The sequence below is a fragment of the Polypterus senegalus genome, chromosome 10 (assembly GCF_016835505.1).
Source record: "Polypterus senegalus isolate Bchr_013 chromosome 10, ASM1683550v1, whole genome shotgun sequence".
Classification (NCBI taxonomy): domain Eukaryota; kingdom Metazoa; phylum Chordata; class Cladistia; order Polypteriformes; family Polypteridae; genus Polypterus; species Polypterus senegalus.
The window spans coordinates 12,293,165-12,318,096 of record NC_053163.1 but is presented as its reverse complement, the minus strand read 5'-3'; the positions used below and the strand labels follow the sequence as shown (position 1 = coordinate 12,318,096).

At 38.3% G+C, this 24,932-nt stretch overlaps 1 protein-coding gene across 1 annotated transcript; it reads left to right on the top strand.

Moving 5' to 3' along the window:
• The first annotated feature begins 6,444 nt into the window (after positions 1–6,444).
• LOC120536748 lies at positions 6,445–23,336 on the top strand. The gene is made up of 5 exons (XM_039765229.1): positions 6,445–6,582; positions 11,031–11,086; positions 15,853–16,332; positions 17,876–17,958; positions 22,310–23,336. Coding segments are annotated over exons 1-4 (603 nt in total). The 5' UTR covers positions 6,445–6,580; the 3' UTR covers positions 17,941–17,958; positions 22,310–23,336.
• Positions 23,337–24,932: the final 1,596 nt, after the last annotated feature.

Below are 24,932 nucleotides of genomic sequence, written 5' to 3'. Positions count from 1 at the left end.
GGATTCACGCCTTCCTGCTGATAACTACAGCCTTTTTATTTAATCCACAGCTTCTCCGCTGTTTTATTGTTCGTTTATTACAATTATAGTTATTGTGTAGGTATTTTAGACTTACTTTACATGGTTCAGGTACCCATTTCCTTTATCATTCCAACCCCCATTACCATGTCTATCGAGATGATCACTATCGATCAAAGAACTGTCACTTACCAAGTGGTTTCCATGCCGGAGATACCACCTACCTTTTCTATTCTCTTTGTTACATATTGCACGGCCATATCAGGCTCACTCTTGATATCCGGAGGAACATTGTGTCTTATGTATTGAATGACTGGGACAGGTTCAAGGTGTGGACTGATGACGGTACAGGAGATAATTATACTACACAGGAGCACTAGAAGAGTGAAATGCTTAAGCCCTTCACCTATGGATCTGCATGTGAGTTGATGGCTGCCGCTGAATTGTTCGGCTATCGCTTTCAAGTGTACCAAAATGGCCAAATATTTTACACCTTTCGACAACTGCCAATGCCTCTTAAACATCTTAGATTCACAGGTGACGATTTCAGTAGTGGACACTTTGATGTTTATGAATGTTTAAACTCTCAAAAGCTGGATGTGAAGTTATCGATGAAACCGGTTGTGTGCTTACAACGCTTGACAGATGCCGAATGTCACTTCAACAAATCCTGCAAATACTGTCGTAATTGAAACAAACCATGAAACTCAAACCGATTATGACAGCAGCAATCCAAGCTGTGAGATTTGAGACAAGATTACTGTTCACATGGCCAACTGTACGTTGCATGCTCAAGAGTAAGCTCAGCGCACAGCTTGGTCATGTTACAACCGGAGGGCCGAACTGACAACATGGTATACAAAGAGATCCTTAACAAATAATTATTAGTATATTTTCCCTCAGTTTAAAAAGGTTTAATTTTCTTCTTAATAAAAATTTTAAGGCAGTACTTCGCCGCTGCGAAGCGCGCGTATTTTGCTAGTATGAATATAAACCTGTTATGTTGCCGCAAATTGCAAATACCTTATATTGATAGTGTGTAGCTATAGTGGACATTTTCTAAATTGCATAGTGAATCAACATTTATATATATATAGGGTGGTCCAGATCTAATAATGCAATTTTCATTACGCTATAACTTATTAAGTTTATTACATAGAAAATCACCTGAAAAATCCCGGACCATCAAGAAGTATGTGAACTGACGACATGAAGAATCTTCGCGACAAACTGGAATCGTCCCCGCATAAATCAAAGTCATCCAGACGATCTGGATCTGCATAATTAGATCTGGACCACCCTGTATGCACTTTTTATTTTGTTGTTTGCCTTTTTAGAACCACACACTCACCTACCTGAACCTACTGGCATATTTGTTCTACCTCATGTGTATTTCTGGCTTTTCAACATTAAAGCAGTGTTCCTACAATGGCTGGGTTAGTTCCTGTGTTGTAACCGACACACTTTAGCGACTACAGCAAACTGCAAATCTGCCTTCTCAACTTCCTTTCCAATAGACAGATAGATAAAAAATAAAGCATTCTCCTGACTTGTTGTTGGGTGTAGAGTGAGTTTTATGTCAGACTTGCCATTTTAATTTGCTTGCTAATCAGTGGACCTTTCCTGAAGTGATGTTACTCAAAACTACTACTTTCCTGAAATAACTAGTTGTTATGCTCATTCTTAATTAGCCAAAGTACCCGGCATTGCTCAGGTATATTTATAGAATGGTTTAAGGACAGAAACCAAAGGTTTACATTGCTTTTTAAATGGTAGCCCTGTTGTTATTGCTAGCTGCCCCATCCATCACCCACACTGTCTTTCTATCAGTGTATCTGCTCTTGTAAGTCGAGAATTTGTTCTTTTTAGGTCTGATTGGATTCCAGGATTGTAAACATGAATGTTGTCACTTTCAACTCATCCTCTAAATTCAAGGTGATCAGTTAGTTATGCTTCATGAAACAACCCTTTTCGTTCTAATGTTGTGCTGTGACGCACTTCCACCATCGATTAAGCCTCACCCAGCAGCTTGCAGATATTTCTTTGACATCTTGTAAAGCACTTTGAGCTACAGTACATCTTTTGTATGAAAACTGTGGTTACCTTGCTATTTAACATAATACGGCAGTCTTATGAATACATTGATTTATTGTCAGTATAAGTCCAGTATAAGTAAGAATTATCAGAAATGTGTGCTGCTCAAAATTTAGGAAATGGTTTATCACTTTCTTTGTGTTGGGGTTGAGTCAAACAAGAATTAGAGTACAATTGGCATACCAGAAGACAGTGTAAGTCAAGTTTTTAAACACGTTGCCTTCTGTATGTTCACCTAAAATTGGTAAAATGCTAAAAATTAAGTCTTAAACTTGTTTATGGCAGCTGTGTAAATGTGCCTAAGTGCCTGTCATTCACACAGTGCTGTACGGTATGTTCCAGTTAGGGGAACCCAAGGTGAATCCAGGTTTATTCAGAGCAGTGCATAAGGTATGGCCAAAATTTGCAAATTACCCACATCTCCTTATTTGGCTGGCTAATTTTTTGCAGCTACGTATTCACTTTCAGAGAGCTACATAATCTCACAGCTTGTGCAAACCAGTTGCTAATTCAGAATTAACAGCAAGACAGATTCCTTTGATAAATGGCAGTTGAGTTTTGCCTGACCAGGTGAGGTTCCATGGATCAAATTCATAAGTGAAGTTGGCACACTCTATTATCTAATGAATGGCACTATGATATTTACTGGGCAATATATAGAGTGGTATGATTTTTGTTGGATGGCATGGTGGCACAGTGGTAGTGCTGCTGCCTCACAGCTAGGAGACCCGGGTTCGCCCTGAGTGAAGTTTGCATGTTCTCCCCGTGTCTGCGGGGGTTTCCTCCCACAGTCCAAAGACCTGCAGGTTTGGTGTATTGGTGATCCTAAATTGTCCCTAATGTGTGCTGTGTGTGTGTGTGTCCTGTAGTGAGTTGGCGCCCTGTGCTGGCTCCAGCAGACCTCTGTGCTAGGATATAGTGGGTTGGAGAATGACTGACTGACTGATTTTTGTCCACCCTAATTTTCACCATTTTGACCATTTTTACCAGATTGTCATGATGCAGTTGAGTTTTGAAAATCTGGGAAGACCAAAGCTATTTAACCATTTATAGTGCCAATTAAATATCAGCTAATCCCATTTGTTAGATTTCCATTTGACCCAGTTACCCACATTGGGCTGCGCAAACCTCAACTGCATCTTAACAACAGCATCTGCTTTTTCTCAAAACTGTGAAAATTACAGTACTGCAACACCACTTAACCCTTTAATGTGGCAATTAAACATCACAGTAAATCAAACTCATCAGATCCATTTGACTCTGGTACCAATGCTGAGCCAAGCAAAACTGAGCTGCAACTTAACACAGATATCTATCTTTTCTTTGTAGTAGAAATTAATAAATTAATTAAAGAAACTTATCCTCTACCAGGACAATTTTGTTCAAACCTTCAAGTCAGTAATCAGACAGAAGAAAAGGTTGTTGGGCGAGGAAAAGCTCAACATTATTTTAACAAGGACATATCTCCTGCTTCATTGAATAAGTAACTGGTTTGAACACTGAATATATATATATATATATATATATATATATATATATATATATATATATATATATATATATATATATATATATATATATATATATATATATATATATATATATATATATATATATATATACAGTATTATTCAGACCCCTTCAATTTTTCACTCTTTGTTATATTGCAGCCATTTGCTAAAATCATTTAAATTAATTTTTCCCTCATTAATGTACACACAGCACCCCATATTGACAGACAAAAAAAGAATTTTTGAAATTGTTGCAGATTTATTAAAAAAGAAAAACTGAAATATCACATGGTCCTAAGTATTCAGACCCTTTGCTCAGTATTTAGTAGAAGCCCCCTTTTGAGCTAATACAGCCATGAGTCTTCTTGGGAAAGATGCAACAAGTTTTTCACACCTGGATTTGGGGATCCTCTGCCATTCCTCCTTGCAGATCCTCTCCAGTTCTGTCAGGTTGGATGGTAAACGTTGGTGGACAGCCATTTTTAGGTCTCTCCAGAGATGCTCAATTGGGTTTAAGTCAGGGCTCTGGCTGGGCCATTCAAGAACAGTCACAGAGTTGTTGTGAAGCCACTCCTTCGTTATTTTAGCTGTGTGCTTAGGGTCATTGTCTTGTTGGAAGGTAAACCTTCGGCCCAGTCTGAGGTCCTTAGCACTCTGGAGAAGGTTTTTGTCCAGGATATCCCTGTACTTGGCCGCATTCATCTTTCCCTCGATTGCAACCAGTCGTCCTGTCCCTGCAGCTGAAAAACACCCCACAGCATGATGCTGCCACCGCCATGCTTCACTGTGGGGACTGTATTGGACAAGTGATGAGCAGTGCCTGGTTGTCTCCACACATACCGCTTAGAATTAAGGCCAAAAGTTCTATCTTGGTCTCATCAGACCAGAGAATCTTATTTCTCACCATCTCAGAGTCCTTCAGGTGTCTTTTAGCAAACTCCATGCGGGCTGTCATGTGTCTTGCACTGAGGAGAGGCTTCCGACAGGCCACTCTGCCATAAAGCCCTGACTGGTGGAGGGCTGCAGTGATGGTTGACTTTCTACAACTTTCTCCCATCTCCTGACTGCATCTCTGGAGCTCAGCCAAAGTGATCTTTGGGTTCTTCTTTACCTCTCTCACCAAGGCTCTTCTCCCCCGGTAGCTCAGCTTGGCCGGACGGCCAGCTCTAGGAAGGGTTCTGGTCGTCCCAAACGTCTTCCATTTAAGGATTATGGAGGCCACTGTGCTCTTGGGAACCTTAAGTGCAGCAGAAATTTTTTGTAACCTTGGCCAGATCTGTGCCTTGCCACAATTCTGTCTCTGAGCTCTTCAGGCAGTTCCTTTGACCTCATGATTCTCATTTGCTCTGACATGCATTGTGAGCTGTAAGGTCTTATATAGACAGGTGTGTGGCTTTCCTAATCAAGTCCAATCAGTATAATCAAACACAGCTGGACTCAAATGAAGGTGATCTCAAGGATGATCAGAAGAAATGGAAAGCACCTGAGTTAAATATATGAGTGTCACAGCAAAGGGTCTGAATACTTAGGACCATGTGATATTTCAGTTTTTCTTTTTTAATAAATCTGCAACAATTTAAAAAAATTATTTTTTTGTCTGTCAATATGGGGTGCTGTGTGTACATTAATGAGGAAAAAATTAATTTAAATGATTTTAGCAAATGGCTGCAATATAACAAAGAGTGAAAAATTGAAGGAGGTCTGAGTACTTTCTGTACCCACTGTATATATATATATATATATATATATATATATATATATATATATATATATATATATATATATATATATATATATATATATGTCAAAAACATCCATTTCTTCCCTAAAATCATTATATATCTGAGAATAAGGATAATATGTTTTTTAAGGATGAAAAGCATGATGTAATAACTGTAATTTATTATCATTGCAACCACAAATTTCAACATTACTGGCAGTGTTTCAACATTATCAAATGATTTCCAAAAGCTGATCACAAAGTCCATGACAGAAACAGCGCACTGCTTTTTTCACAGCCCACAATAACATAACAGACAGCACTGCTGATCATCACCGCCCAAAACAGCAGGTAAGAAAATGACAGTACATTGCTGATCATTTTTCACAGTTCAAAACAGAAAATTGTTCTACTCAAACAATGCAGGAACTGCTTCTTTCTTCAACAGTCGCCGCCCTGGCTCACGAAAATCCCCTTTAAAAAAAAATATATATATATATATATATGCTACAAACTCGGGTATGGGGAATAACTGAAAAGCGCTCTCTCCCGATAGCGGCGATCCATTTAGAGCACCAGAGGGAAATGTATGAAAACCAAGTACCTTGTTGTACTTACTAGAAGCGCGACATAAAGGTACGCAACAATGTTAAGTTGTATGCTGAATATGCTGAAACTTAAAACTTATTTTTCTCCGACATTTTCGCCACTAACCAAAAATCACAACTGCATTATATGACTTATGTTTCCGAATGAGAATGAAATTAAACCTGCTGACTATGTTATTTTGTTATTACTTGTATTTTTTTAAGATTTGCATTCTGAAATAGGAGTTTAAAGAGCCGCAACTTGCCTTTGAATAGCAGCATGCGGCTCGTTAGCCTCGGGTACAGAACAGTTTCTCGATAAGAAGCTTCTGCTTTACAGTAGATACCCTGCTCACCTGCTTTCCATAACTTTCCTTTTTATTTTTTGTACTTGTACTGTACTTGGAATTGTACTGTAGGAAAGGTAAAATGACACCTCATTATCACGTCATTATGGGCAGCCAATCAAAATGAAAGATTGATAAACTAACTTTGTTGATATGGGATGCGAGAACATCGAAGATGACATATTTGAAGCACGTTCAGATTTGTATGGGATCCGCACATGAAAGTTTTCTTCGTCTATAATTTCTTGACTGTTTTTTACTTGTTACAAGATACCAAGAAGATACACCCAGACTGGTTTTGTAATGTAAGTATTATTGATAAGCAGTGTGCTGTTACCTCTTATTTAAGTTACTATTATTATTACCTTATTATAATTATCTTATTTAAGTTATTTATTTAAGTTATTCTTACTTCTCAGCGTTATTTTGTTTTTGGTGCCTCGCTATGAACCCTAAACTCTGGAGGGGTTAAAGCTCTGTCCATAGATCGACGCCTGCTTTGTGCTCGGCAAACCTCTAGTGTGTAACCTTAAATAGAATGAATCCATCCGGCGAAGAGATGGATGCCGTTTAATGAAATCCTGTATTATAACAGTTTTAAATTTAAAGTCTAAATTTTGCATAATTAATGACTCATTAGGGATCTCTTCTGTTTATTCTGTTAACTGGTGGCATTTTTCTGTTCTTATTCATAGCCCAATTTAATAGCGCGACTGCACGGAGGACACGTTTGACCCACGATCTATAGGGTCGTGGAATCGAACTGAGAGCCCAGCTTGTGGACGTTGCATTTCTCATCGTGTGTCCGTGGGCTTTTCCTTCGAGTACGAGGGATTTCCCCCTGCGTCTCAAAAGTTGTGCAAGTTAGGTTAGTGGGCGCCTTTGAACGGATAGGCCTACTTGTTGTATTTATTTTTCGGAAATGTATTAATACGTGTGTATGCAAAGATATAGTCGCGTAGGCCTACTATAGGTTCTATTTAGATAACCCGTAACCATTGTTTTATTTTCGAGCATGCACATATTTATGCAACGTCTCATTTCTTGAATCTCGCGATATCAAGCATTGCAAACAGGACAGTACTAGCTCTGACTGGCCTACACTGGACTGCTTCCTGCCTTGCGCCCTGTGCTGCCAGGATAGGCTCAGTAACACTGCGCTGGATTAAAAGGGTAAGAAAATGCCATGTTGGTATTGCCGCACCGTGATGATGCCAGGTTTGTTCGGATTTTAATTATTAAAAAAAAATCGTTTGCGTTCTTGAAACGTATATTTTTACCGACGCTTTCGGCAAAAAGTTTGTAAAGTACTTTGAAAATAACTCAGTTGCCGCAAAATTACTGTATAACCTTGCCAATAACACCTTACATAGAATTAAAGTTATTGTGTATTTACTGTAATCAGCTAAACAACCGTTTATTTGTAGAATAGAATTTTGAATTTGAAAGACACAAAAGGTAAATTAGAACCTGCTTGCCACATTAATTTGAAAAAGATAATGCTGAATATGCTGTTATCTGCTTGTCAACAGTGGCCATCAATAGTCAAAACATGCCCAACAGACTAATTGAACTGAGTTGTGGCTGTTTCAGGTAATTAAGTTTGATTAGCTTATCCGTGCTGGTGTTTTCATCAATGAACACAAAACTCATCTGAATATGAAGCGCTTCCATAATAACAAAGTATTTCCTATTCATCCACATGCAGGCTTCGCCTCACCCCTGTGACTCAGAACTGGTGTAACCAGTTCTGAAAAGTTTATTACAGTCTATAGTAAGGGCAAATTTCTTTACAGCTCTGTATTTCCGATATATTTGTCTTGTAGCACTTTGCAAGGCCATTTTAACATATGGGCACTGGCCGGGTGCCCCAGGACCACAATGTTTCTGATGCCCATGTATGTTTCTGTTTTCCTGTCAAAACAAGGGTCCCAGCCCACTATTTTGCCCCGGGGGCCTGTGACAGCTGGTAAGACGGCCCTGTGCACTGGCATTTTCAACAGTTCATCGAGTGTGACTCAGCAGTTATGTTTGCTGCTCCTTGGTTCCATAAGACAAATTCACTTTAAACTGGCTTTCATGTTTACATTGGCGCCAGCAGACCCCCGAGACCCAGGAGTTAGGATATAGCGGGTTGGATAATGGATGGATGGATGGATGAATGAGTGTGCCCTGGGTGGAACTAGCCTCTTATTCCTAAAACAAATGCTATTACGGTAAGTTCTGACATGAATAGGAAATTGCTTGACATGTTTTTTTTTTTTTAATTTGACAAACAAAACCTAACTACATAATAAATAAATTACAAAACATGGAAGAAACTTTATACAATGTAAGTACAATTATTATAGTTAAACATCCTCCAGACAGAATACAGTACACACCTAATATAATGAAGTTTACTGCCATTAATTTTGTTATCATTTACATTCACTGTCCCATCCAAAACATTTCCATCCTTCTTTGCCAGCAGAATATCCCAATAATTTTTAGTCACATTTCACTTTCAAACTGATTGCTTTCTTCACCCTTTTGACCCTAGTCTCTGCTGTTGTTAATTTGCAGTGTTTGACCAAATTTCTGACCTCACTACATGCAAAAATGAAACAATTAGGAATCATGTCCTCCTTACTGGATAGGTCCATAGACCTACAAAGGTGAGAGCATCATGTCAGAAGTCAAAGTCAAGTTTAACTCACACTTGCTTAACAGGATTTGAGTTGCATCCCACACCAAACCCACTCACTGATAATACCATAAAGATACCTAATGGACTCACTGCACTTCTCTAAGATGGCATTGCTGTCATTACCACATTAGGATGACTGTGTAACTTGTATATGTGACTGTTTTTAAGATTAAACCATTTTAAACCATATGTGTTTAGAGGAAAATCTAATCGGTAAAAATCCATTCCCAAAATGTTAGATTGGCAACCAAACTCTGCCTACTTGTGTAACATGTTTCAAGCAGGCATAAGATTTTTCAAAAGATGGCTAACTGACTTTAAAAGCTGGAATGTGTTCAGCAGCTTTTATTTGTTTAACATCAGTGCCACAGTGTGGCAAAACAGGTGTACTGCACGTGTGTATAGCCTGGGAATGTTTAGCCTTGATATACTCAAACAAGTACAACGTTTTTATACTAAACTAGATGTCCCCCGCGGCTTCGTCCGCGTAGAAGTGAAACATAACAGGGAGGAGGATCCTCCCCAGTTCCCTACTCCTGACGTCACGCTCCCCCCTCACCTTGGCCAATAATACGCGAATAAATCGCTGCTGCAAACGAACTGTTTCCTAGCGCGATGAGAGAACTCGCAAAATCAACCGTAATGTTCACACAAATTATATATATAAAAAAACAAAACAAAAAAACAATCTGAATCTGTTAGATAGTTCCCTCGTGAAAAGGGGACATACAGACAGACAGACGACGGACAGACAGACGTGGGATTTTATATATAGAGAAATATTCAAATCTCCATGTGCTTCAATTACAGTAATACTCATATATATATATATACAGTACAGGCCAAAAGTTTGGACACACCTCCTCATTCAATGTGTTTTCTTTATTTTCATGACCATTTACATTGGTAGATTCTCACTGAAGGCATCAAAACTATGAATGAACACATGTGGAGTTATGTATTTAACAAAGAAAAAAAAAGGTGAAATAACTGAAAACCTGTTTTATATTCTAGTTTCTTCAAAATAGCCACCCTTTGCTCTGATTACTGCTTTGCACACTCTTGGCATTCTCTCAATGAGCTTCAACAGGTAGTCACAGGTAGTCACCTGAAATGGTTTTCACTTCACAGGTGTTCGAGAGAATTTCAAAATGGATTAAATTAATTTTTTCCTCAGAATTCTACACACAACACCCCATAATGACAACGTGAAAAAATTTACTTGAGGTTTTTGCAAATTTATTAAAAATAAAAAAACTGAGAAATCCCATGTACGTAAGTATTCACAGCCTTTGCTCAATACTTTGTCGATGCACCTTTGGCAGCAATTCCAGCCTCAAGTCTTTTTGAATATGATGCCACAAGCTTGGCACACCTATCCTTGGCCAGTTTCGCCCATTCCTCTTTGCAGCACCTCTCAAGCTCGATCAGGTTGGATGGGAAGCGTCGCTGCACAGCCATTTTAAGATCTCTCCTGAGATGTTCAATCAGATTCAAGTCTGGGCTCTGGCTGGGCCACTCAAGGACATTCACAGAGTTGTCCTGAAGTCACTCCTTTGATATCTTGGCTGTGTGCTTAGGGTCGTTGTCCTGCTGAAAGATGAACCGTCACCCCAGTCTGAGGTCAAGAGCGATCTGGAGCAGGTTTTCATCCAGGATGTCTCTGTACATTGCTGCAGTCATCTCTCCCTTTGTCCCAACTAGTCTCCCAGTTCCTGCCGCTGAAAAAATCCCCACAGCATGATGCTGCCACCACCATGCTTCACTGTAGGGATGGTATTGGCCTGGTGATGAGCGGTGCCTGGTTTCCTCCAAATGGGACACCTGGCATTCACACCAAAGAGTTCAATCTTTGTCTCATCAGAACAGAGAATTTTGTTTCTCATGGTCTGAGAGTCCTTCAGGTGCCTTTTGGCAAACTCCTGGCGGAGTATTTCTTCATTTTCTTTGCAGCACTGGTCTTGTTATTTTGTGATTGGCCATTGTAGTGAGATTTCTGTCTCTATATATTGTCTTTGTTTACATTTATTTGTACAATTTTTTATTTGACATTTTTTCTTTCAGGGGAAGAGTGTGGATTTACCCTTTCATTCAGTTTTTTTCTTTTCTTTTTGGAATTTGTAAGTGATCTTTTAAATATGTTTCCTTATCATGATCATTTTTAAATTGTTTGTTAAGTAATTCTGAAAGGAATTAAAATAGGAAATGTTTATTAATGCTTAAAAGAAGGAAGAATGAAAAACTAGAAATATCTTTTTTGTGTATTCCAGAATGGAGCTCTGTTGAACATCAGGGTCAGGAGGCAGGTGTAGGCCCCTGACCTTTAAAATGGTATTGTAAGAAATAGAGATATCATTTCTTTTAAAGATCACCAGTAGGAATCTGTCCAGGGATTGCAAACTGAAAGAGAAATAAAGGGGTGCAAACTCAATGACCTAAAGAGTAAGAAGCGTAGAAGTAAAAGAAAGACATTCTGGAGGAAATAGGCAAGCTACTCTATTGGAAAGGCAGTGGACCGAGCATATGTTAGACTGGTTTTCAGAACAGATGAGTAACAAACAAATACACTTTGGACAGTTGTGGAAGCTACCAACAGTTCTCTGAGAATAGAAATCATGAATCTAATTTAAGTATAGGCACTTGTCTACCACCTTCTGTTTAAAAAAAACCCTTTTCAGCCACCTACACACTAAATATCAATTAGTGTAAGCTTCTTTACACATAATATTACTCCTCATTATCAAAGCCAGTTAATCCATGTCAGGGTTACTGAATGCCAGATCCTATTCTGGAAGACAGGTGACAACCTTGGATGGGGAGCCAGGCCACACGCACACACAAGCTGGGATATGGGAGGAATGTTGGTGTTCTTGGAGGAAAACCCATGAAGACACTTGGCATACAAGCTCCACACAGACCACATCCTGTTGCTGGACTTAAATCCAGGATCATGCATGAAGTAGTAACACTAACCATTACACTACTATACTATACATACAATATATTAAATGTAAACGATTTATAATCTTTCTGTGACACACTGTCGTTCAGCACTTTCAGCCCAGAAATTATGCAGCAGATGCATGTCAAGAAATGCTACTGAGGCTCCTTTATACCAACTGCAATACACCAGCATAGTGCCTCACTGTGACCGCTCTCTTGTCTTTAGCCAAGTCAGAAGTTTACTTATTTATGTAAATCTTTTATGTATTTGAGGAGGATGCAATTTGTTTTAATATTTCTTGAGCTTCTGTAAAAAAGCTAAAATTTCCCCCTGGGAACAAATATCTATCTATCTATCTATCTATCTATCTATCTATCTATCTATCTATTATATAGTGCCTTTCACTCTATCTATCTATCTATCTATCTATCTATCTATCTATCTATATAGTGCCTTTCACTCTATCTATCTATCTATCTATCTATCTATCTATCTATCTATCTATCTATCTATCTATCTATTATATCTATCTATTATATAGTGCCTTTCACTCTATCTATCTATCTATCTATCTATCTATCTATCTATCTATCTATCTATTATATAGTGCCTTTCACTCTATCTATCTATCTATCTATCTATCTATCTATCTATCTATCTATCTATCTATCTATCTATCTATTATATAGTGCCTTTCACTCTATCTATCTATCTATCTATCTATCTATCTATCTATCTATCTATCTATCATGTGCAACTTTCCAAGCACCCAAAGTCAATAATATACCAAAACTCGCTGAATGACAATTCATTTTGTCACTTCAGTTGATAAATTACCCAGCTGTTTTATTTAGTTTTATAATTTTGTATGAAGTGGTCTCATATAAAGCAATACTTTCTAAAAAGTATCACACTTTTACTCCCTGGCCTTTAACCCAGTATGATACGTTGACTGTCTGTGTACTTTTTATTTTGAATCTCTTCAGCTCTTATCTCTTTGTGTTTCTTTTATCCTTTGGTTATTGTGTGTCTGATATGTTGGATTTTTATTGTACAGCACTTTGGTCAGCCTTGATGTTGTTTTTAAAGTGCTAAATAAATGTCTTTCAGAAATGCAGACCTGAGGTGTTGAGTATGTTGGTATGTTATACTCTGGTTGCTGACACCCCATGGCTGAATTTCTCAATTGTTTTCTGTCTCTTTTGTGTTCCACTGCTGCACTTGCAGAATCATTTTTAAAGAACGCACTTCCTGGGTCATGACTTCATATTACAGAAATGGAGGCCAAAACAAAATTAAATAGAAAGAAGTAAAAACACAAAAGTGGCACATTGTTACCCTCAATATAAATATTTTCTATTTAAACATGCTGTATTTCTACTAAATGCAAGCTTTAAAATGAAATGTATTAAAATTAGGTCCTACAGGGTTCTGGCTTGTAAGTGTTCTCAGACAAGCCTGTCTTTGGCCTGAGGTTTATAATAATGTTGATATATTGTAGACTGGAGCTCATATTAAGGAAATATTTCTTCAAATTGCTCAGTAATCTATTCTAATAAAAGGCAAAGCCCTCACTGACTCACTCACTCACTCACTGACTCACTCACTCATCACTAATTCTTCAACTTCCCGTGTAGGTAGAAGGCTGACATTTGGCAGGCTCATTCCTTACAGCTTACTTACAAAAGTTAGGCAGGTTTCATTTCGAAATTCTACGCGTAATGGTCATAACTTAAACCTACTTTCGTCCATATACTGTATATGGCCATAGTCTGCAGCTCGGTCGCCGTGTGAGAAGGAGTTGCGTCTCACATCATCACGCCTCCCATGTAATTGAGTGCCTGCCCATATAAGGTAAATATTCACGGGTGAAGGACTGTGCTTAGCATATTCATAAGTGTAGCTACTGCGGAAACCCTTCCTCAGCGAAAGTGCGAAAGAAACTTTTAAGTGCCGGGTCTAAGCTAAAATTAAATAAACCCGTGGACATCGCAAGATCGCACAAGATAATCGCGAGATACAAGTTTAATGAGAAGGCGCAAGGTATAAAGCCTCGATGCTAAAGACCTGGTGAAGTCATGGAGAACATGGAAGGACGAGTTCACATTATACACAAAACTTGCAATGCCGTAGGCAGAGGAAAACACTAAGGTCAGATTATTCCGTTATCTTATTGGAGAGAGCGGCAGAGAATTGTGTCAGGCACTGACCGGTGATGTAAGACCAGATGAGTTAACCATGAGCTTGAGTGGTGGGCCGTCAGGGCCTGCAAGGCCTTCTCTGCTGGCCTAAAAAAATATCTGAATCACAAACTGATGTTAATTATATTTTGTCCATGAATACTTATTAAATAATTCCAAGTAGTCTGTCCACTTCCTTTCATAGCTTTTCTGATGGTTGTGCTGCTTCCAGACATGTATTTTCACATTAAAGCATTTAACCAATCACATTTCAGCCGCCATTTGTTACCAAGCAGAGAGGCCTTCACAATCCATTCTGCAGGCCCTCTAACATAGAATAAATGTAGATTAACCTGTTGCTTCAACCAATCAGATTTTGAGTTGGTGTCAGTAGGGCCCTCTAGCAGGCGTACGGCAACGTCACCGTATTCAGACCCATTGATTGAATAGAAGCTGATATGAGGAACTCTACGAGGCCACTGAACGCACCGCAAGAGCTCCGAGCGTCCTCGCACGCACTACCGCCATCCCCATGGCAGGATTCTGGACAATATTATTTGCCAGACAGACCAGATTTCAAGACCACAAAAACCTGGTTTGTCACGCTCCTCGAGCCCCAGATGTTTTTGAGGAAAGAGAGGAGGATGGATTTTATTTACAAATAATCCAAATTTTTGGTGAGTAAAATGTTGCGATTTTCCTAAATAATATTGCAAGTTTATGAGTTATTATTGATGTTTTTATGTGATGTCGTGGCTGTAGCTGCAGTAGAAAGGAACTTGTTCACCCCTGGTTTGTCTATTCAATAAAGGCATTTATTGTGGCTACAGGAGTTATCTATCTGCAATGCAGCGGCTCTTTATACTGTATTTCTGCATATTAAGATGGTTTTTATAGACCAATAAATTAGTTTTTGAGGGGCGGGTTGATTCAGACGGAGCACTACTGAAGGCCTAGGTGTGAAATGCACGGTTCGCCACTGGACCAGATGATACGTAAATTTAAGGAACATTACAACCCGAAAATAAACGAAACTGTAGAGAGGCTCAGATTATACTTCTCCCATTGCGTCTCCCTAAATCCTCCGTGCGAGAACATTATCATAAGGTTAACAATCTTATTGTTACACCTTCTACGTGCACCGAACCGTCCTTATTACGAAGTCTTCCTTGCTTTACCGCTGGCTGCTTCTTTCCATTCACCTTCCTAGCTCTTTATTTAAACAGTTTTCCTTCTCACTTTTCCGCTCCTTCGCTGTCTTCTCCTTTTCGTTCAAAATACGCGCCTCCTTGCCTTTTTACAGTCAGCTCCCCTTACGTTACACCATGGTACGTTTAGCACAAGTTAATACCGGGAATGTCTGTTAAACATCTTACATTCATGAGTGGCAATTTGGGTAGTCAACACTTCGATGAATGAAACCTCTTATCTTTACAACGGTTGACAAACACGGAATGTAACTTGAACACAACACGTCCTCCAAATACGAATCTGATTGAAAGAAATAATGATAATCAAATCCTTGATGACAGCAACACTCATTACAGTGACAAAACAATTACATTGACAATCAGGTTATGTTATTTTTAAAATGTTTCCTTTTCTTTTTCATTACTTCTTTAACACACTATTTCTCCGCTGCGAAGCGCGGGTATTTAGCTAGTATCTAATAACTTGCAAAACCCTTATAGTAAACATTTTGGATGTAGCACCATTTGAGTTGAACTGTTAATTTCTAAATATTGTGTCTTCTACCTTCAAGTGGCAGAAGATATGAAGTGTGATTACCACCCAAAGAACATCATCAAGGACGGCCAAGTTGTGCTATGTTGTTACACTTCTGCACTGATTGATAATGATATGAAACACCTCATCTGCAACAAAAATAATGAAACCTTTCTTCACATTTCTGCCAATCATTTGGGCAATAAACAAAAAAAATCACCAAAATATGAAGTGAATAAAGATGAAATCAAGCGTGGATACATTTACATAACCATCAATAATTTTAATGAATCTGACTTTGGGAAATATTGCTGTATTATAAAGTTTCCAGAAAGTTTCCGTCAAAACTGTGGAGAAGGTGATGTCATTATACAGGACAACAGTGAACAAGACCAAGAAAGATGTACAAAGTCTGATGCTTTAATCACCAGCAGCACATGTGAAGTGGTCCAGGAGTGTAATAGAAACAGGAATAACAACAAAGCTTCACTCGCAGATCCACAGAATAACAGTACTAGTAAGTATTTCTCTCTTCTTTTTGTCTTTTTGATTGGCGAATAAAAATATTTTTCATTAAACAACAGGAGGAAACAGCAGTACAAGTATGCGTCCTGACTTTCATTCCAACTTTGCCAGTGTAATTCATTACCTCACCCTCTTATAAGCGTATTTGAATGTCACTAATTTATGGTTGAAGTGGATTTTGAAGCCTGTGTTTATAAACTCCTCTGAAACGTTTAATCTTTTTTGTCCCAATAAATAAATTATTACTGTGTATTTAAGTGAAGTATCTTAAACATGGCAGCACAGTGGATAGCTCTGCTGCCTCTCATCTCCAACAGTTTGTGAGTTTGTGGACTTTGCACATTCTCTGCATAACCTTTCACTTACATTTTCAAAGACCGGCATGTTAAGCTAACCATTGACTCTCAAGCCATTGTCACATTATATGTCGAATCTGACAACTGCATTTGCTAATTTTGTCAATTTAGTGTTGTACCAGACTGAGCCAGCACTGTATGAAAACCTAACAGGATTGAATGGTTCAGCCACAATCTCTGCCTTTTTTTTCCATTCGTTCATGGTATGTTTTAAAAAAAAAAAAAAATAAATAAAGAGAGAGAGACATCATCCAAGCATCTGCTCTGTTTGTGAGGTCCAAAACACTTGTATTCTTTGTTCCTCGTTGCTGCACTGCATGCATTGTACAATCCGAATGTGCATTCATTGGTTGTTAGCTTTCATGCACAGAGAGCTCACCCCTAAAGTTAAAGAGTAAATGGGTAAGTCACATTAGGCGGCTGGCTTCAGGGTAGCACGCAGCCAACTACCTCAGACTTGGTAAGATTATATAAATGAAAGCTGCAACTGAAAATCACTGGAAAAATCGTGTACTATGACATGGCCTTAAAACAGCCATGCTGGGCATTTCTATAAATATGTAATTTCATTTCATCCTAGGCTGATTTCCATACTGCACCTGAAAAGTTTTGTTTCTCTGCAAGCTCCTGATGGAAAAGCGGGTTTATATAATGTAAGGCTGTGTTGTTGCAAAGATTTGAACACAAATAATCATGTTGTTTAAACTGCAGAGAAAGACAGCATAACCTTCAGGAGAAAACGAGCCGGCTTACACGTAACACATGGACCAAAAAGGAGCTAGCCTGAACGGTGTCTTGTTCTCCTTCTTCAAAGCCTGTAAAGATCAACCACTTCATGTAGGCCTGTGGAGCTACATCTCTAATGAGATGCCTAATTTCCTAATAGGCAGAAGCTAAGAGGGTATAAACAGGTATCAAAACCTCATCCATACAGATACAGAACATTTGTGTACTTTGAGGATGCCAACTCAGAATGTAATGGGAATGACCTACCATCAAAATGTAAAGTAAGCTACAGAACGGCCACAAACTCATCAAATTAGAAGACAAAGTTGGACAAAATACCACAGCATGACACTCATGTTTTTCTGTGTTTGTTATCATGTCACCTGTTAAGTTTACACAGATTTGTATTGCGTACTCCATTATGCTGATCTTGTGTCTTTTTTTATGCTGCAGAAGAGAAGAGAAATCTTTCTGCTGCCACAATACTGTGCATCGTGCTTCTGCTCATTCTTTTCTGAAAGGATGAAATGATGAAGGTAAGTAAAATAAAAGTCTTCACACACCCACCTTACACTTTTATTGTCCAATGAATGCAGTCCTCGACAATCTCTTCATTGTCAAAGTAATGTATATAAATACAATCGTAATGTCTTCTGTCTGTTGAAGTTTTCAGTTGATTGATGTTATGTATCCATTTTGCACCTAAGGACCTCATTTCAACCCTCAGGTTGCATCTTTTATAACTTTTTTATATCTGTCTGCTTATTCACCAATCATGCAAAAATGGCTAAATCAGTTTTAATGAAATCTTTCATGTAGGTTGTCATAGATCCAACTTGTTATTGGAAATGTGTCTACACACAACACATAGATCCATTGGTTTCAGATTTCTGGGATCTGCCGACTGTATACATTATTGAATTCTCATCTGGTCTTGAAACTCTTTTGCTATCTGTTTGACAAGCAACTTAAATTGTTTTCAGTCCATGTTCAGGATTATCATCCACATGAGATAGGTTGTCTTTCCTGCCTGTCTCCGGACTGTGGTCAGGAAGGCTCCAGGGAGCTCCTTGTTCAGTGTTTCCAGTCATTCAAAGCTCCAGGGACAGAGTGTCATGCTTTGGGTAAAACCCTGTCCTGGAGCTCCCTTGTCTTTAGTTTACAGCAAGAGCAACACACAAGGCTTGAATGCTCCAAAAATAAGCTTTCACATTGCTTTTTCAAGCTCAACAAAGAACATAACATTAATAGAAACGAACCGACTGACCGAAAAAATGAACTCTTGACCTGTAAATTTACTTGAACTCCAGCCACATCTCACCTTCAGAATGATCTCTGGATATTAGGCTTGCTTTTTCACACTCCCATTCCAATAGCGATGAATGTACAATACTTCTTATTTCCTGGCTTTTGGCTGAATGTAATCCGCTGTACCGCAGAGTCTTAAACTTTACAATCCTTGCACATTACGTGGCTACCAATGTGGTTTACAGTATGCCAGAAGGATGTACCGTGTTTAGCTTACACCAAACATAACATAGTCCTGTAGTATCATCAGACCATAAAGCTTTAGCTTATATTGATGTGGCTGATTTTTTTCTTATATTCCTACTGAGCCAAGTTCACTAAGTTGTTCTGAAATTATGTAACAGTCTGTGTTTTTTTCCAACCTCAGTCAAAGACTTCTGAAGTAGATTGGCTTGTAATCTTTAATAATAATAATTCATTACATTTATATAGCGCTTTTCTCAGTACTCAAAGCGCTATCCACACAGGGAGGAACCGGGAAGCAAACCCACAATCTTCCACAGTCTCCTTATTGCAAAGCAGCAGCACTACCACTGTGCCACTTTAGAATTGCAGTGACCCGTATCTTCAGGTTCTACTAAATGTTCTCCTAACAGCAACCTAAGAGACAATCTTTTTTTTTATTTTAACCTTTCTGCCTAATTTGCTTTTCAGTAAATTCATTCTAGAATTCTCTTGGCAGCTACTTTTTGTTTTTCCTTTGGTCCAGTACCATTCATTAGTGTGGAATTGGTGGAAGTGTTGTGACGTACTGATTATATCATGGGCTGTTGTCTAAAAGTTATTTAAGTGCACTATGAAAAAGAGTTTAATGGCTTATCGTATGCATTTCATGTGCAGGTATATTAATATAAATACTTCTTAATTACTTTTTAATGATTTGTATAAACTAGGTGCACACTATTTGCAAATCCTAGGCTGATCAATACTTCTTATGTCCATTTCCTTTACCAGTACCCATTTTTTAGTTTCATACTATTTTGTTTACTTTTTTATATGCCAATTTCCAGTATGTTTGTGTTTGAATTGGTTGTATCTTTGAGCACACACTAGTTGAGTGAGAAACCTTTTATTATTATTATTATTATTATTATTATTATTATTATTATTATTATTATTATTATTATTATTTTACTTACCACACTTCTTTTAACTTCACCTGTTTATTGTCTGGTACAAATCTTGTAATCGATATTTAACCCACTTCCTTATATCCAAATGACTTGAAATTTTGCACACTTACTCACTTCCGATGACAATTCATGAATCAATGATCAGTTTTACTAATTGTTCAATTAATCCATGTTAATTAAGAAATGAAATTTTCATATGAAGAATAGTTAAAGATTTCACTAACAGATGGCACTAGTAATGGATAGAAATATTAAAGGAAGTGTTAAAATATAGATTACAAAATTATACTAAAACAAACCCAAGACTAAAGAGTTGAAAAAAAAATATATATATATATATATATATATATATATATATATTGTGGTGGATGGTCGGCCATTTATCCTGGCCAATACCCCCAAGCCGCCAGGTGGAGCCCTCCTTGCAGTATGGAGGTCCCCAGAAGACCAGCAGGGCATCATGGACAATGGAGTTTTTATACGCAGCCCTGCTGGATGCCGTGGGGACCACTAGGGGATGCTGCAGGGAGGAATAACGAGTATTTTCCCTACGCCCCGGAAGCATACGTGGACAAGAGGAATGACGTGCTTCTGGGGTGAAGAAAAGAACTTGTACCTGACCCGGAAGTGATTGAGAGTCACATGGACTGGGGATGGAGAACACTTCCGGGTCAGGAGATATAAAAGGACTATGGGAGCTCCCAGGTGGCAAGCTGAGCTGGGTGGAAGGGTGGCAACGCGTCTGGGAGCTGGAGGATTGAGAATTATTGTATTTGTGATTTGTATGAGTATTGTGGAGGAGAGAGTGCTTTGTGCACTGTGGCGATTAAATAAAGTCAAGTATTGGACTTTTACCTGGTGTTTGGAGTCTGGACAAGGGTTCAAGGGAGCGAGAGCCCCCTATCTGTCTCTATATATATATATATATATATATATATAATGCTTTTTAAAAACCACGCTTATATTAAGTTAAAAAGTGTACTAGAAAGTAAAAAATAAGCCTTTCATACATCACTCGTAAAATAAAAGGTTTCTGCTTCAACTCCATGTCCTGGTAGTTTGTTTCAGAGTCCCACAACTTTTTTCATAAAGAACTGCTTTCTGGCTTTAGTCTTAAATGCATGTCCCCTTAATTTTCACTGATGTCCTTGAGTATGCGATTCACCCTTAAGCTGAAAGAATGTTGCAAGGTCTACTGTATAAATGCCTTTGAGGATTTTAAATACTTGGGTTAGGTCCCCACGCAGTCTTCTCTGCTTGAGACTAAACATATTTAATTTTCAGAGTCTGTCACAGTAGGACATGTCCTTAAGTCCTGGGATGCACTTGGTTGCTCTCTGCACAATGCTCCTATTTCAGTCCATCCATTGTCTTAACCTGGATATCCAGGGCAAGAGCATGTGACAGCTGAAGAATATTCCAGCAACACTTGGACAAACGCACCACACACAAGGGCCAATTTAGCATCGCCTGGGACTTAAACCCTGGTCTTCTAGTTTAAAGATAGCAAATTATGTACATTTGTTGTTCCAAGACTGTCAGAGACAATGGTGTGTGTGTGTCTGTGTATACCCATATTTTAAGGACATAAGAACTAAATCTGATTTGTTTAAAAAAGGTGTAATGATTCCTTCAAAGTAGCCATTAAGGAGAGCACCAATCTCTCCAGTATTGGTTAAGCAATTGCTGAAAGAGTTTTCCACAAACTACATAGAATTGGGGTCTATTAGACTTTTCTTTATAATAACTGTGAAAGAAAAGGGCTAGAAGACAGAGCTGATCAAAGTCAGTCAAAAATTAAGCCTAATTAAGATGCATATGTCTGACTATCAAGAGAAGTAAACCAAAATAAATCTCAATGGCAGCACACAAACCAATGTCATAGTCCAAGGAAGAAGCAAAGGTCCTAACACTTACTTATCTTTCTTACTCTCACCTAAACTAATGCAGTTTTTTTTAGAATTCTTTTTATGCATTTCATCCAGTAATCAGAAAACAATTAGCTGTAAGTTGCCATTTAATTTAAGGGAAAGGCTACTGAACATGTCAGGTGTTGCAGTCTCCTCACAGCAAATAGAAACTACTTGGCTGTGGCCTTGCATACACAAACAGAAGATGTTGTCACCCAAATACCCAAATGTCATGCTAATTTTACTAAACCATTTAATCCAGACCAGGGTCATGTGGGGAAATGGAGTCAATCCCAACCAGTTTAGGGCACAAGGCAGGAACAAACTCAGTGCTTAACAGACAAGAATAATGGTAATATGAATAAACTCATTAAAAACCTCAAAATGAAAAAGCATTTAACCAGAAGGTCACAAAGTTGAGATTAATACTGCTTGGAAGTCCTCTAACTGTGGGCACTTTTAGCAAGTAAAGACTATGAAGTAAAATCTTATTTATTTATGTATTTATGTGTTTGTTTTGTATCTATTTATTACAGGTTATAATCATGCTTTTTAGAACGAAAACAAGCAACTAAATTGAACTACATTGTGGATGTTAAAACGAGATGCTGAGGATACTCTGAATTGAAGGACCTGTCATTGTTTCATAAAGTACACAAAACTCATGTGGAGGAAATTCAGATATTTCTACTGACTTCCAATGAATTAAAGCTCTGAAGGTGGTAACTTGTGCATTTTTTGAAAGTAAGCACGCAAACATATATACATACAATCAGTGGTGAAGTATGAAGTAAACACATCTTTCACTTGTGCTACATTCTCTACTTTGTAAATGGGTGATGTTTCTCATACAGTTTTAGACACTTTACAGACTGATACACGGTATATATTATGTTATTAAGTTTATGCCAGTCACAATCTAATAAGTAGACCACAAATAATTCTCATGTAGTGAGCTGCTCTTAAGTGGTGTTCAGATCTTCTGCCAAATCCTCTTTGGTGCTCAGGATGCTAAGACAAAGGAAGCCTGTGAATGACCAGTGTGGCTACCTGCTCCTGCCCTTAATTGTATCTTTTATTCCTGTGAACTTCTGTAGCATTTAGTGTTCTTGGGCTGTCCCTGCTTGTTCACTTTTACAATATGGAGTCTTCTGAATGGTATGACTGTAGCATTAACATCTGAACACACTTGCCCTCTTAAGCATTATACGTTTTTTGGGTCCATATTGTCACATGTACATAGTACGGTGAAATTCTTACTTGCATGTATTAATCAACATGAAACACGATATGATTAGTGAGTATAACCACCTTACCTTGGAACCTCTCTCTTCTTTATTTGGAAAAACTCTGAGCAATATTTTGCTGTGTACATGTGCCAACTCTATTATTAACACTTTGTGTATGCTGTGAAACTGTTTTTAATTACCTTGTTTAATTACTCACTTCTCTGTTATTTAATTGTCCTCCTGTTTGTAATTGCTATCACAGTTTATTGGATGTTACATGTTTTACTTGTACTACTCATATGGAATAAGGATTGATTGGCTGGCCAACACGTTACATACACTAGTCTGGGATGCTTTTGTAAAGCACTTAGAGTGAAATATCCATCCATTTTCCAACCTGCTGGACAATTTAGGAATGCCTATGCACCTAACCTGAATGTCTTTGGGAGGAAACCCATGCAGACACGGGGAGAACATGCAAGCGAACCCAGGTCTAGTTTTAGGATTGTAGCCAGTTACCTGCTTAACTATTAGCTTGTATAACACACTTAAAGTATAAGTCATAAAGAAAATAATATTCTTGGAGAAATTCAGCTATGAAAACACAGATTCAGACCTTCCTCTCTGTCTTCAAAAGAATCGCTAATTCTGTCAAATCTCATTGGGTATTTATTAATATTTCCTGCCCAAAAGGGTTTGGAAACTCTAATATTTTAGTCAAGTATTGTTCCACCCAGCACTTTTCCTTCAGAGATGGTTTAATGACCTCTTTTTGAAATAAACAGTTTCTTCTTATTTCTAAAAACTTATAACACATACAGTCATATGAAAAAGTTTGGGAACCCCTCTCAGCCTGCATAATAATTCACTCTACTTTTAACAAAAAAGATACCAGTGGTACGTCTTTCATTTTTAGGAACATCTGAGTACTGCAGTGTTTTCTGAACTAAGATTTTTAGTTGAATGAAATTAGATCAAATGTGAAAAACTGGCTGTGCAAAAATGTGGGTCCCCTTGTCATTGTGCTGATTTGAATGCCTGTCACTGCTCAATGCTGATTACTTGCAACACCAAATTGGTTGGATGAGCAGTCATGAGTGGTAAAAGGTATTTAAGATGGTCAACTGCAAGTTGTGCTTCCCTTTGACTCTCCTCTGAAGAGTGACACCATGGGATCCTCAAAGCAACTCTCAAAAGGTCTGAAAACAAAGATTGTTGAGTCTCATGGTTTAGAAGAAGGCTACAAAAAGCTATCTCAGAGGTTTAAACTGTCAGTTTCAACTGTAAGGAATGGAAGCAGGAAATGGAAGGCCACAGGCACAGTTGCTGTTAAACCAACTCAGGTCTGGCAGGCCAAAAAAAATACAGGAGCGGCGTATGAGCAGAATTGTGAGAATGGTTACAGACAACACACAGATCACCTCCAAAGACCTGTAAGAACATCTCGCTGTGGATGGTGTATCTGTACATCGTTCTACAATTCAGCGCAATTTGCACAAAGAACATCTGTATGGCAGGGTGATGGGAAAGAAGCCCTTTCTGCACTTGCGCCACAAACAGAGTCACTTGTTGTATGCCAATGCTCATTTAGACAAGCCAGATTCATTTTAGAAAGTGCTTTGGACTGATGAGACAAAAATGACGTTATTTGGTCATAACAAAAGCACTTTGCATGGTAGAAGAAGAGCATCGCATTCCAAGAAAAACACCTGCTACCTACTGTCACATTTGGTGGAGGTTCCATCATGCCGTGGGGCTGTGTGGCTAGTTCAGGAACTGGGGCCCTTGTTAAAGTCGAGGGTCAGATGAATTCAACCCAATATCAACAAATTCTTCAGGATAATGTTCAAGCATCAGTCACAAAGTGTCTGAATATCATCGAAAATCTATGGCAGTGGTTCTCAATCTGTTGGGCGTGCCCCCCTGGGGA

Excerpts from the sequence above, each read along its gene's own strand:
- LOC120536748 (XM_039765229.1), top strand. Across the intron at positions 11,087-15,852 it reads TTCTTTTCTTTTTGGAATTT|TGGCAGAAGATATGAAGTGT; the intron begins GTAAGTGATCTT and ends TCTACCTTCAAG. Across the intron at positions 16,333-17,875 it reads TCCACAGAATAACAGTACTA|AAGAGAAGAGAAATCTTTCT; the intron begins GTAAGTATTTCT and ends TTTATGCTGCAG.